The sequence below is a fragment of the Chenopodium album genome, chromosome 11, assembly GCF_948465745.1.
Source record: "Chenopodium album chromosome 11, dcCheAlbu1.1, whole genome shotgun sequence".
NCBI classification, from domain to species: Eukaryota; Viridiplantae; Streptophyta; class Magnoliopsida; order Caryophyllales; family Amaranthaceae; genus Chenopodium; species Chenopodium album.
Genome location: NC_137844.1, coordinates 47,930,355 through 47,943,826, shown reverse-complemented (window position 1 = coordinate 47,943,826; position 13,472 = coordinate 47,930,355). Strand labels below are relative to the sequence as shown.

At 34.6% G+C, this 13,472-nt stretch overlaps 1 protein-coding gene across 1 annotated transcript; it reads right to left on the bottom strand.

Annotated features, from left to right (window-relative positions):
- Positions 1-5,168: 5,168 nt before the first annotated feature.
- LOC145569005 (protein root UVB sensitive 5-like) lies at positions 5,169-11,877 on the bottom strand. The gene is made up of 15 exons (XM_081628380.1): positions 11,418-11,877; positions 11,249-11,296; positions 10,477-10,616; positions 10,103-10,207; positions 9,138-9,204; positions 8,866-8,912; positions 8,708-8,786; positions 8,518-8,590; positions 8,304-8,393; positions 7,846-7,905; positions 7,634-7,747; positions 7,402-7,462; positions 7,068-7,186; positions 6,372-6,467; positions 5,169-6,068 (listed from the first exon to the last, which is right to left on the bottom strand). The coding sequence occupies exons 1-15, from the start codon at positions 11,858-11,860 to the stop codon at positions 5,832-5,834; spliced, it is 1,779 nt and encodes a 592-aa protein (XP_081484506.1). The 5' UTR covers positions 11,861-11,877; the 3' UTR covers positions 5,169-5,831.
- Positions 11,878-13,472: the final 1,595 nt, after the last annotated feature.

Sequence of the window (13,472 nt, the reverse complement as noted above, 5' to 3'; positions counted from 1 at the left end):
TCGATTGAAGCTAGAAAGCGGTCACTCTTTAACTCGAAATCAGCCGTTTCGGCGGTAGGGGAAGGGAGGAGAGGCGGTTTTGGCAGCGGAGAAAGGGAGAGTGCTGGTTTCGAGGATGGGGGTGGGTTAGGTTGGTGTTTTTTGGCGTTGGGGTAGGCTGGGTGGGTGGTTTCAGAGGTCGAGGGTAGGTCCAATAGGTGGTAGAGGGCCAATCAGCCGTTTTCGATGGTTAAGGAGGGGTGGCCGGCCGATTTCCACTGAGGTTAGGGGGTGGGGTTAAGATTTGACGGTGGCGGAAAAGGTGGCTGGGAATTTTGTTTTTTTAAAAAAATTTGGACTAATCACGTGTTGACACATGACTATTATTTAAAAAAAATATAATAATAATAATAATAATAAATAAATAAAATAAAATAAAAAAATAAAACACTCTTTCAGCAGGCTTATTGGTCATTGGGATCATTGGAGGTAAACTGAAAACATAGTTGAGATTATTAGATAATAAACCTTAGTTGAGATTATTAGAAGTAAATTGCCGATAGTTGGGATTATTAAAGTGTATTTCTCCAAAAATATATACATATTAATTACACTAATTTATGCGTGTTTTGTTATGAATTTAAAAATTTATTCCATCTTAGTGAGTTTGTTTAATGCTTATACATAACCTTAAAGGCAACATATATTATTTAATCTTTGTAATTATAATTGGTCGTCTATTATCGGTCATAAAGTAGGTAAATGAAGTTAATGTGTTTACATTTTTCAATTATTCTACTTCCTCCGTTCCATGTTAGATGACACATTTTGTTTTTATAATACTAGTCATAGATTCTATTTTAAGTATCTTTTGTGATGTATAGATAACAAGAAACATATTTTGTATTTATGTTATCCCCTAAGCATGGTTAAGAATCAACCATGCCAATCAACTCGGTCAATGTTTCAACAATAAAACTTGTATAAGGTGGACTTTTGTTAATTTTAATAAAATAAAAAGGTTAATTTGAGGATAACTTTAACGATATTTAGAAAATTTTGATTTTTAACACCATAAATAAATGCGAAAAATGGTTTTTAACACTACAAAAAAAAAAGTTTTTATTATAACACCACAAAAAAATCACAAAATTGGATATTACCACCAATTAACAGATTTTTGGATGAAATCCGTTAGGCAGGGCCCACACAGTACACGTGTCACAAACTCACAATTGTGTTGGCTAAAAAAAGATTTTTTTTTTGTTTAAAAAAAAAAAAAAAACCCTAAACTAATATAACCACCCTACCACCACCACCGACACCCCACCACCACCAAAACTCACAACCACAAGAATCTCTTCCCACGCTATATGTACAGCCCCCGCCCCCAACCTTACCTCTGGTGTAACACCCTAGAAATTCCTTTCTTTTAAAATACCTGTTTTGCCTTGTTTAAAACTTTAAATAGGAACATCTAAGATATTACTGCCACCGTGAAAACGGCTAAAGCAACTATCAAAGACACACAGCGGAAGAATCTCCTTTAAAATATTTTAAAACAAATCAACTTAAAAGTCAACTCGCAAAAATAAAGTCAAATCCAAGTAAAACAAAGTCAAACCTACAACTTGGAACCATTGTAGGCTGTTAACAAACCAATTCAATTTTAAACCTTTACGTTAGTCTCGCAATAGAAATATCATAAAATAAATAAAAGCAATAACACATCGATTACTTATGGAAACTAGCATGATTCGCTCTTCACTCATGCCCATCATGAATATGTTCATCACCTGAAAAGTTTCTCTCTACTTATTTTCACTACTCTCCATTAAAAATGGGTCATCATAGGGCCAAGGTAAAGACAGAGCCAACAAACACACAAACACACAATCAGCAAAGCTGATACATAAGCGTAATTAAACACACTAACATGCAGTTACCTATCAACACACAACTTACCTTGTTGCACCTGTTTTTCAAGCATACAACATTCAACAAAACTTCTCAACTACGTAACTAAATAATTTATTTAGTTTTGATTACGCATCGAATGGGTTTCCCCCCTAACCTGCCCTAATAAAGGGGTACTAACACGGGATCTAACCGTGCCAGTATAAAAGAACCACTTGTAAGTGGCAGAATTCCTGCGCATAATAATAAAAGGAAAATACAGCGTCCTGTACTCCCATTAGAAGTTATGGTCAAATATAAAGTTGCATAACTCCCCCCATATGTTCATACTCAAGGTATATACGTTCCAAGAGTTTTGGTGGTAATCTCTTTCACTTTACGTTCTTTACATATTATTAAACTTGGTGATGACTCACAATTCATAATAACATCAAACATTATAATTATTCAAACAATTAAACACTCCAATTTAATTCTTGAATAATTAGTGACCACATAATATTTAATGTTGAACCCTTTTTAAATCTACCTCGGTGTCAAAGACACCTTAAACGCTTAATGCGCCAAAAATCCTATCCCTTGGTGTTAAAAGTACCTTAAGTGCACTAAGGCACCAACATACAATTTATTCCTCGTGTACATAGATACTTACATAGCTCTTTTTCCATGCTTATAGCATCAATAAAAATTATATGAACCATAATAAAATTCCCTTTTAATATTCCAAACCAAATTAAACATTTAGTTTAATTAAACATGTTTTCTATCATGCCATAAATAAAAGTGTGGTTCATATTCAACATTCCAAACTATTATTTTCCAACCATTAATCCATCACAAATAAATCATGCTTCATAATTCAATCACCAATAACAACCAAATCATAATTTCCATTCCAAATTTAGGATGATACTACTTGTAATCAATTAAACACATTTAGCATGCTACTACATCATAAAAATTATGCTAAGTACGCGAACGTACCTTGAATACGATCTTAATATCGCCACGACTAATAGAAATCACTCACTTCGAAGTCTCCTACAATTTAAAATCATAGAAGAGTATTAAAATCCACTCTACACAAATTTCCAGCAACATATACCATTATTAAACCCTTCATAATTTAATTATAATAAGCTGAAATTATATTTAAAACAACATACTTTAATCCCAATTAATGGGTAATTAAAATTCCTTAAAGAAACTTGATTTTTAATGCACTACCAAAAATTCCAGCATTATATTTTAATGAAAACTTGCTGTAATTAGGCTTTAAAACACTTAAATCAAATGTTTAAACCATCCTATATCATAATCCTTCAATAATTAATAATTTATGAATCTAGGGTTTCAAAATTGGGGCTTTTTAATTAGAATTAAAATCTGAAAACTAAATTACATACTACTTATAATCAAACATCATAATATTAATCGCAAAACTCATATTTAGTAATTAGATCTACGATTAAATCAATTTTTAAAACAAAAGATTAATATTTTTTTTTTTGTTTTTTGTTTTCGGAAAACCGGACAGCAGCCATGGCACCACAGCCAGCTGCCGCCGTGCTGCTGGTGGCGCCACTGCTGCTGGCGGTGGCCGGCGGCCCACTAGTGGTGCAGTGGTGGCCGGTGGTGGTGAGGCCGAAAAAGGGGAAGGGGAAGGGGAAAAAAGAAAAGGAAAATAAAGGAGAAGGGAGAGAAAGTTTACCTTGGGTTTTCTCCACGCTGGGCAAAGTTTGATTTGCCCCAAGTGTTGAATATTTATACCCCTTCTTTAGAAACCCTTCTTCCTAAACTTTCCTTTATAATCTTTCCTAATCCCTTTCCTAATAAAACTTTACTAAAATAAAACTTTCTTAAATTAAACCCCAACTTAAATAAAATAATTAATTAAATAAACTTTCCTTTTATAAAGTATTTCTAAACTTATTAAAATAAATAATTAAAATACTATAAATAAAACATTTCAATTTATTTAAATACTTCACAAAATACTTATTTTAAATAAAATACGTATAAAAATACTGGGTATTACATCTGGCGTACCGAAAACCACCACCCGCAGCCAGACCAACACTCGCAGCTAGACCAACGCCCATTGTATCCTTAAAACGACTGCACTACCCCAAAAGGGCTATGAAATCGGCCACTAACGGTCGAAAACGGCCGATTTTGGGGCTGAGTGATCGATTTCGACCCTAGACTAGTCGATTTCGGCCTTAGTGGCTGATTTCGTAGCCGCTTTTAAGGAATTGAAGGCCGGCTGTTTGGGTGGGTTATAAAGGTGTCGGTTGGGCTAGGGTTGCGGGAAAGGGTCGGGAGGAGGTTCTCGGTGGTCGGTCCCGGGATGGGGTTCGCCGGAGGTGGGGCCAGGGTTACGCTGGTTGGGTGGGGGAAAGGTTGTCTGTGGTGGTGTTGGGGTGGCCGGGCATGTTTTTCTATTATTATTATTATTATTATTATTTGTTTTTATTTTTTTATTTTTCTGTTTTTTTAGCCAACTATATGGAGATACGTGGTATTGTGACCCCAATTAACGGATTCCATCCTAAAATTCGTTCAGTGGTGGTAAAACCAAACTTTTGAGGTTTTTGGTGGTGTTAAAATAAAACTTTTTTTTTTTTTGGTGGTGTTAAAAACCATTTTTGTGTTTTTTTGTGGTGTTAAAAATCAAAATTTCCTGATATTTATGGTAATTTTTACACATTAAAAGGTAAATTTTAATTTGTTATGAATTTAATTGTATTTTAACGTACGATGAATAATCTAGTGGATATGTAAAGGCTAGTTTGATTAATCTAATACATTATTAGTGAATTTCTAAGGTAACACTTATTATGGAAAAAAAATAGCTTTTATTTTATACTCCCTCCGTTTTAGAATATTTGGGACATTGGACTTTTTTCACTATTCGATTATCTGTTTTGACTATAATTTTTTAATTACTAACATAATAAAAACATATTTTGTCAGAAAATATGTTGTTAGATAGGTATTAATATAAAGTTTCATGATATAATTTTTTAAATAATTTTCATTAATATTCATTTATATAAAAATAAAGACTAACTGGATTGACATGTGTGTAAAGTTGACTGTGTCAGATATTCTGAGACAGAGTGAGCATAATGATAACTTTAAATATTTTTAAAGTAACTTTAACCTGCCTTATATTATGTTAATGAAAATCCGTTTTATTTAAGTTTTTGTAATGTCCTTATGACATGATCAATCGCACTCGATCTACGTTTCGATGGTTTCTAAGCATAGATAAGAAAAAACACTATTCACAAACTCAATTCAACCAACACTGACCCTAACGCAAAACTAATATCCACTTCACTTATCTATTAACCCTAACATACCCAAACCAAATTAATCCAACCTGATCCAAACCCGAACTAAAAGGTATCGTCAACCCAGAACACCCAACCCGACTGCCAGGTCTAGTACTGTTATCTCTTTGCTCTGCCACCCACTTTTGACATTCTGGGTATGACACTTCCAAATGAGAGGGGTTATTGATTTATATCAACCCTCTAGAAAATAAAAATATAATAGGGCAGCCAAAAAAACAAGTTAGTTCATACAAGAGACTGGAGTGAGTAACTATTGCTTTATATCAACCCTTTTCTTTAAGGAAGAGGTGACAATTCCAGTCAGGTTCTAACAGAAAATTTCAATCAGGGGATATAATAGTCTCATTTGATGGACTTCAAAACTCCCTTTGTTGTCAACACTTGTGATCAATTCCGCTCTCATAGAAGTGTCAACAAATCCCCTGGCCAAGTTTTGTTGCGAAGGAAGTGTTAGCGCGATGCTGTTGTGATTTATTCACTTCTATGATGTTGCATAGCCACTTTCACATGGTGTCTGGTAAATAAATGAACAACCGAGAATATTCAGTGCATTTGCTTCAACTTTCCCCGGAATCAACGGTTCTGGCTGTCATTGAACTCAATGAATGGTTCCTTGGGTACATTTAGATTAAGTTTCTGTGTGTTCCAGCCTGCCTCCTTGAGCAGTTCCATGAAGTTGTCAAATCTGCACTCCAAATTAATCAAGCTTTCCTCCAATGCTCTACTAACATCAATAGAATCATCCCAATGTTCATAGAGCCAATAAGCTTGCCATACACTTTGCAAGACCGATAAACTTGTAGCACCCACCTGAAAAAACCCCCCACGACAACGTTGCAAGGGTAAGTAGAAAAGCGAAAACATAATTCTCACACAATTAGCAGATAAGAGATACAAAGATCTTGAGCAAAATGAATCAATAACTTTGTTTAGAACTTTAAGATCATTATACATGTTAGATTGGATTACTAAAAAATTAGAAAAGATGACTTTGTGACTTCATCCCCAAGGTGGGAAAACTTGCTGGTCTTTCAAAGAATACAATTACCAGGTATTTGAGTTTCAATTTTCAGAAATACGAAATTTGATATAAAAGAAATGAATAAAACATACCTTGAAAGATACTAAAACCTCAAAATCTCTCTTCTGCCATTGATCTATTGTAAGGACATATTTTTTGTTAGTGTAAAGTTTAAATATCTTCTTCACCTGTTGCAAAGCACAGTATAGAGTGAGAAATGTACTACAACACCAACTGAAAGAAAGTTTTCACTCAGCATTATAAATCAAGCATTCGAAAAAGCCAGAAACTAAAGGATTGCAAGCCCGTTGCCAACTTCATCTTAGAACATATAAATAATTGACCAATGAACACATTCATCCAAAGTAGCGTTTTCTTTTATAATCAGTTAATCACATTTGTAAGGCTTCCTACATCCAATCCCCCTCACCCTGTTGGGAGAAGGAGCCTTGTTAGAGGCATTACAATAACTGCTGTTTATGTAGGTTCGACATACTTTTTGGGAGAAAAAACAAAATCTAAGCAGTGAAGAAAACTACTTCCTTGACCATATAGTGTACTTTGTATATTAATATAGTCAGTCACCCTTAAACTCCTCAAGTAACGCTCATTTAGAAGAACAGCTTTGAGATTATCAATGACACCACCAATTATAAGAATTTCGTAGTTGGTTGCAACCCTCTCTTACACAAATGGAAACTCACAACCATCATGAATTCCTGATTCAGATCTAACTACTCAGTAATTCAAAATGTTTAATATTTGTAGCATGAGTACAAAAACTATACCATTGATGATGACCTCTCAGTAGCAATCACCTCACTAAAAGGAACACCAAAGATGATTCGAGGACTCAGGAACCGCTCCCATGTTAATATGTTTTCTTCCCTGTTGCAGTCAATGCATCCTGGAAGGAAATATGCAAATTAGATTATGTAAATTTAAATTTTTTATGTTTCCAAAAAAAAAAAAAAATTAAAATTTTCTATTAGAGGAACAGTTACCGCTTAAGAGAATAGTGAGGAATCCAAGTTAACCACTATCACAATCCCCCACCCCAGTAAATAAATAAAAATGATGCCACAAAAATTCAAAACTAACAAGTTATAGAAGAAGATATACCAAGTGCTTTGGAATGTATTACATTTGCTTTCACCAATATACGAGCACGCTTAAGATTAATCTGTTGCTCAAGGAGAAACACATGAGATTATATGAATAAAAAATATCCAGTTCAGTAGTACTCCAAAGCAAGTAATTGCATTAGATATAGACAATCTCGTTTGCAATAATGCTCATTTACCGATCTAAAATTTCCCTGAAAAAATGAACAGTACTAGGAAGATATTCTCACCGTTTCAAATTGCAGAACTGACAGGGATTGGAAACGTAACCATAGGTGGAGAAGACGCATGCTCGTCCAAGTAGATAACAAAGCACTGTATGATGACACCAAGCCTGGTGTATCCTAAAATAAGCGTCAATGAATCAAATAAGATTTTTCTAGGAAACAGAAACAATTTATAATGCAGTGTTCAATAGGGACCTATAAATTAAATCACTTACTAGGATGAGTATACCTATACCAAGTCCAAGAAGTTGAGCAGTAACTTCCCATACTTCCTCCTGCAGTACATGCCTATAAATTAAACTATTTTTCACTGCAATATACCACTTGAAATATTGTTTTCCAACATGACTAAACTTGTCCAACAATGAAGTTAAGGAGATAAGATCACCACCTCCACACATAAACAAACCAAAAAAAAAAAAAAAATGTTTGGCAAGTCAAAGATTTCAGCATATATATATATATATATATATATATATATATATATATATATATATATATATATATATATTTTCTCAGCATACTATCATTCAAGCAAGAAAAAGGAAGAGGACTTGCCTTGAAAACTCATGTAATAAAGTCATCTATTACTAAATTATATACTGAGAGATTAATGAAATTATTCTCAACATCTCAATCGCTGCTTGCATGAAATCATTACATTATTATATACCTTAGCTGATATATCTCCAAGGTTTCCTGACATTGCAAAGTGGTTTTGAATCACCTGGAACGAAGGGTCTTTCAAGCCTCTGGCGATGGCCTGTTCAAAGTACCCCAGAAATCAAATCAGTCAATCATCAAAAGGATATGACACATACATCCCTCATACGTGAAATATAGTAAAAGAGAGGCAGAAGCAAATAATTGATATAAGGGATGAGAACCTTTGCAAGATTTCCAAGAGATGCAAGTAGCAAGAAATATGCTGGATACAGCTGAGTACTTAGATCAAAAATGCTGCAAAAAAAAAAAAAAAAAAAAAAAAAAAAAAAAAAAAAAAAAAAAAAACAAGAAGTTTAACGATGACTTGAAGAGAGCAGATACTATGAACTAAAAAGTTGGTTGATAACTCACCTTCCTGCACTGCCAATGAAGTCAGCATACATTCGCCACTGTTTCGGATCATCATCAAACAAATTCCCAAATCGTCCACCTGAATAAAAGAAATGTATTAATGGTAAAATCCATCTGATAAACACATGTATCCCTAACATTTCTTCACAATCTCAGACCAATGATTAGTCGACCAACAGCTCCAATGCCATCCTTTGACACCCATCTGTACAAGGAGAGAAACTGCTAGTGTCCAATCATGGGAACCAAAATTTGCCAAAGTATTATTGAAAGCAAGAAAATCCAACAGGAAGAGCTAAAAATGAAATTTTGAGTTCAAGGTGTTGGATTCCTCCCTTCCCCAACCAAACCCTTTTCCCCCTATGGGGAAGGAACATCTCAAGGTTTTCAAACTGAGTTACATACAAAATTTGCAAGGATAAGCAATAACCTTATTGCAGCTGCTGATGCTGCCGCAGATGCTGCAGCAGTGCTTCCTGAGATAAAACCAACACCAACTGCCTGCATAATTATCATGTTATTGCATAGAAAAACGAAGGTGAACCTTTATAGAGTTTAATGCCTCAAGACAAAAAGCAACTGTAACATCTCCAATGGTTGGAGCTAGGAACTTACTTGCAATTCTTAAATTTCTCAAGCAATTAGCTTGACCATTGGAGTTATAATTGGAAATTAGCAGGCAAGGATTAGCTTTGGCAAGCTAATTTGCTGGATAAAAAGATGAGAATGGTAGCCAACTCAAGCTAGTAGCTAAGCAAGCCATTGGTGTACAAATAGCTAGAAAGGAAACTAGCTTAAAATTTACTGCGGCAAGGCAACTTGCCAATGGAGATACTCTTAGAAGATATAGAAATCCTTCTGATCAGATAAACGGTGAAATCAAATTCAGAAGTATACCAACATTAATTCAATAACCTTAGTAGAGCGAGGCTACTATCTGTTGTACTACCTCCGTTAATGGTTATCTGCAACTTTGGGGTATTATTTGTGAGATGTAAAAAATTCCAAAGTTGCAGATAACCATTAACGGAGGTAGTAACATATTTCAACACATCATACTTGAACGCATTAAAAAAAGGGGTCCAAGGAGGAAAGGCTCTCTTTCGGTGGCAAATTTTATGAAGGAAAAATTCACTTCCAAGGTCCTATTAAACTAATTTTAAGACGATTAAAAACTGAGATATACTAAAACATGTAACATTATATGCATTCCAGAAAGATTAGACTACTACATTGCAACTTGGTATGCTTGATAATTGCATTCCAAACTGATGAATAAGTTTCAATCTTAAATCCTACCTCTTCTGAAATTGATTAGTAAAAATTAAAAAGACATACAAATCCAAGTTCATTCAACTAGATAACTGGAGAGAGAGTAACCAGGTTTTGATAAACATGCCTTAAGCAAGCTTGAAGTAACCAAGGCGTGACAGATCCATCCAGTGACATTGGTAGGGAACTGCCATAACATGTACTCCAAGTAATCATCTGATACTGATTCTGCAGAAACATATAACAAAATTCAAAACACAACCAACTTACATTATACAAGCCTGTTATACAAACCTAATAGGCTAATAATGTGACAACAAAGTATAGCTCATTAATCTATCAATAGCATCTAGATAATTTAACCCCAATCAATAAATCAATCAAAGCCTAAATTCCATAAATGGGGAGATGATTTAACCCCAAATAAAAAATAAAACATTTAAATAAAATAAGTCACGAAAAGTTTTTGCAAAATGATGCAGTAATAGTATAATTACCTGGGAATCCTGCAGGCAAAACGAAATCTTTAATGCTAACAGGAAGCCAGTTCAAGTTAGCTGCAGTATCAGGGTTGAGCAGCTTATCAGTGTGCTGCTCAAGTAGTGTTTGTTTACTTGATTCTCCATTCAAAACATACCTGCTTCCACATGAAGGTTAATGTAAGGAAGATAAAATAATTTTACATTTTCTTAAACAAATACTGTATTATTTAATAATAAAAAAAAAAAATTATGCAACTTTACCATTAGCTTTTTTTTTTTCCACAATAACTTTGATTTTCAAGGTCAATGCACAGTTATATTTTAAGTATAGAATAATATCTAATGATCAAGGAGCTAATAATCCAATTTTCCCCTGATCAAGTAAACTAATTTAAATTCAATTTATTAAATTGTGGTTGATCAAGTTATGGGTCATTTTTACTGACAAAAACAAATTTTAAATGATAGTTTGCACTCCACATAAATTATCAATTGTTAACCATATCTAATTAATTTTAATCTCAAACTACATAAATTAAAATTTATATTTCACATAATTATGGAGTCTACTATACTAAAAGTTCTCATCAAAATACAATCACTCTGGCAACCGGACAAGTTTAAATTACACTATCAACGCAACCACTGATTCCAGACTGAGGGGAGTACTGTAGTTCAGAATTTGATAACACGCAATCATGTCAATTGATTTTGCAATATAAATATTCTTTATAAATAGTATTAAAATATATATGAAAATTTTACTAATTCCCCAACAAAACCAAACCTTTTGGCAGCACCATTGCTATATCTCTCCACTAAAATCAAAGGGTCACTGTAAAACAAAACAGAGAAATCAATTATACAGAGAAATCAATTATACAGAGAATTGATGAATTGGGTATTTTACAGTAAATACGAAATGAGCAAAAATAAAAGTGAAAGACGAGAGTTACCCATTAATGGAAGATTCATCATCTTGTGAGTTAAGAGGATTGGGGGAAGAAGATAAGCAGGAACAATGAAAATTGGATGATTTCTTCAACAAATTAGGGTGAGAATATATGATAGAACTCAGAATTGAGGTTGAGGAATGCAGGGTACTACACATTTTGCTCTGTCTATCAGTTTTTGATTTCGTTGATTGCAGACGTCTGGTTATAGTATAGCCAGCCAATGAGGTGATCAAAATTTTTTTTTTTTTTTTTAACAAAAAAAAAAAAAAAAAAAAACTTAAAACTAGGGCTAAGAAAACTATCTTAAAATTCGAAAATCTAAAAATTCTATCCGCATCCGATCCGAAAATTATAGATATCAGATCGAATTTCAGATATAGGGATTTAATAAGATAGTAATTGAGGTCAATTGACCCCATTATCTTAAACATGGCTCCGACCATGAGCGTAGCTACTTGGATTTCTTGTCGGAGTACTAGTGAGAGCTATAAGCGTGATGATATATGTATTATTTGAGAGAATGAGCCTATCTATATTATGTGGTGGTAGAAGTAAGCGGCCTTCAAAAAAGGGTGAGCAATCAATGACAATCTTCAATAGATTTATTAAGAATGAAACAGAACTTGCTTTTTTGGAAAAAGAAGATGGTTTGTCAAATTTAGAGTTGATAAGAAGAGGTGGATGTGGTAAATGTTAGATTTCGGGAAAACTCCTTGGGTTGGAGTGTGTACCATTAAATAATATATATAGTGTTACAATACTAGTCCTAATCCTGTTAGGAAACCTAGTACGATAAGAATACAAACTATATCACAAATATCTACAAATATATCCTACTCTGCGATAAATATTATAATAATCCTATAATATCTATCACACCCCCGCAGTCGTAGCGGGAGGAGGGCGTACGCTAAGATTGGACCTAAATTCCAGAAATAATTCTCGTGGTAGGCCTTTAGTGAAAATGTCTGCAAACTGATATCTAGAAGGAACATGCAGAACCCGAACTTCTCCCAAAGCAACCTTTTCTCGAACAAAATGTATATCCATCTCCACATGTTTGGTGCGTTGGTGTTGTACCGGGTTGCCAGAAAGGTAGATTGCACTAACATTATCACAGTAAACAATAGTAGTCTGCCGTAGAGGACAATGTAACTCAAGTAAAAGATTACGAAGCCAACACGCCTCTGAGACAACATTTGCGACGCCTCGATATTCTGCTTCTGAACTCGACTTAGACAATGTATGCTGACGCTTAGATGACCAAGACACGAGGTTGTCCCCAAGGAAACAACAATAGCCCGATGTTGAACGTCGGGTATCGGGACAACCTCCCCAGTCAGCGTCTATGTAAGTAATAAGTCGATGAGAAACAGTCGGATATAAATGTAAGCCGTGATCAATGGTACCCTGAACATAACGCAAAATGCGTTTCAATGCCTCATAGTGAGGTTCCCGGGGATCATGCATAAAAAGACACACCCGTTGTACCGCATATGCAATATCTGGCCTAGTGAAAGTGAGATACTGTAGAGCACCTGCTAAACTGCGATACAATGTAGGATCCCGAAAAGATGGCCCTGCATCTGCACTAAGTTTGGACTTAGTGTCAACTGGAGTGGCTGCAGGTTTACAAGAGGCCATACCTGCACGCTCTAAAATCTCCTGTGCATACTTCTCCTGTGCATACTTTTCCTGTGAAAGTAGCAAATAAGAAGGTTTTAGGGTCACTGCAATACCCAAAAAATAACTCAGAGGACCCAAGTCAGTCATAGGAAACTCAGTTTGTAACTGAGATATAATCCCTGCACGCAACCTGTCAGATGAGGTAGCTAATATAATATCATCAACATAAAGAAGCAAATATGTCATATCATCACCCTGTCGGAAAGTGAAGAGAGAGGTGTCACTCTTAGCAATGACAAAGCCCAACTTAATAAGAAAATTTGCAAAGCGTTGGTACCAAGCTCTGGGAGCTTGCTTTAAACCATAGAGAGCCTTGCGAAGATAACAGACATGGTTAGGCTCTCTTTGATCAATAAAACCTGGAGGTTG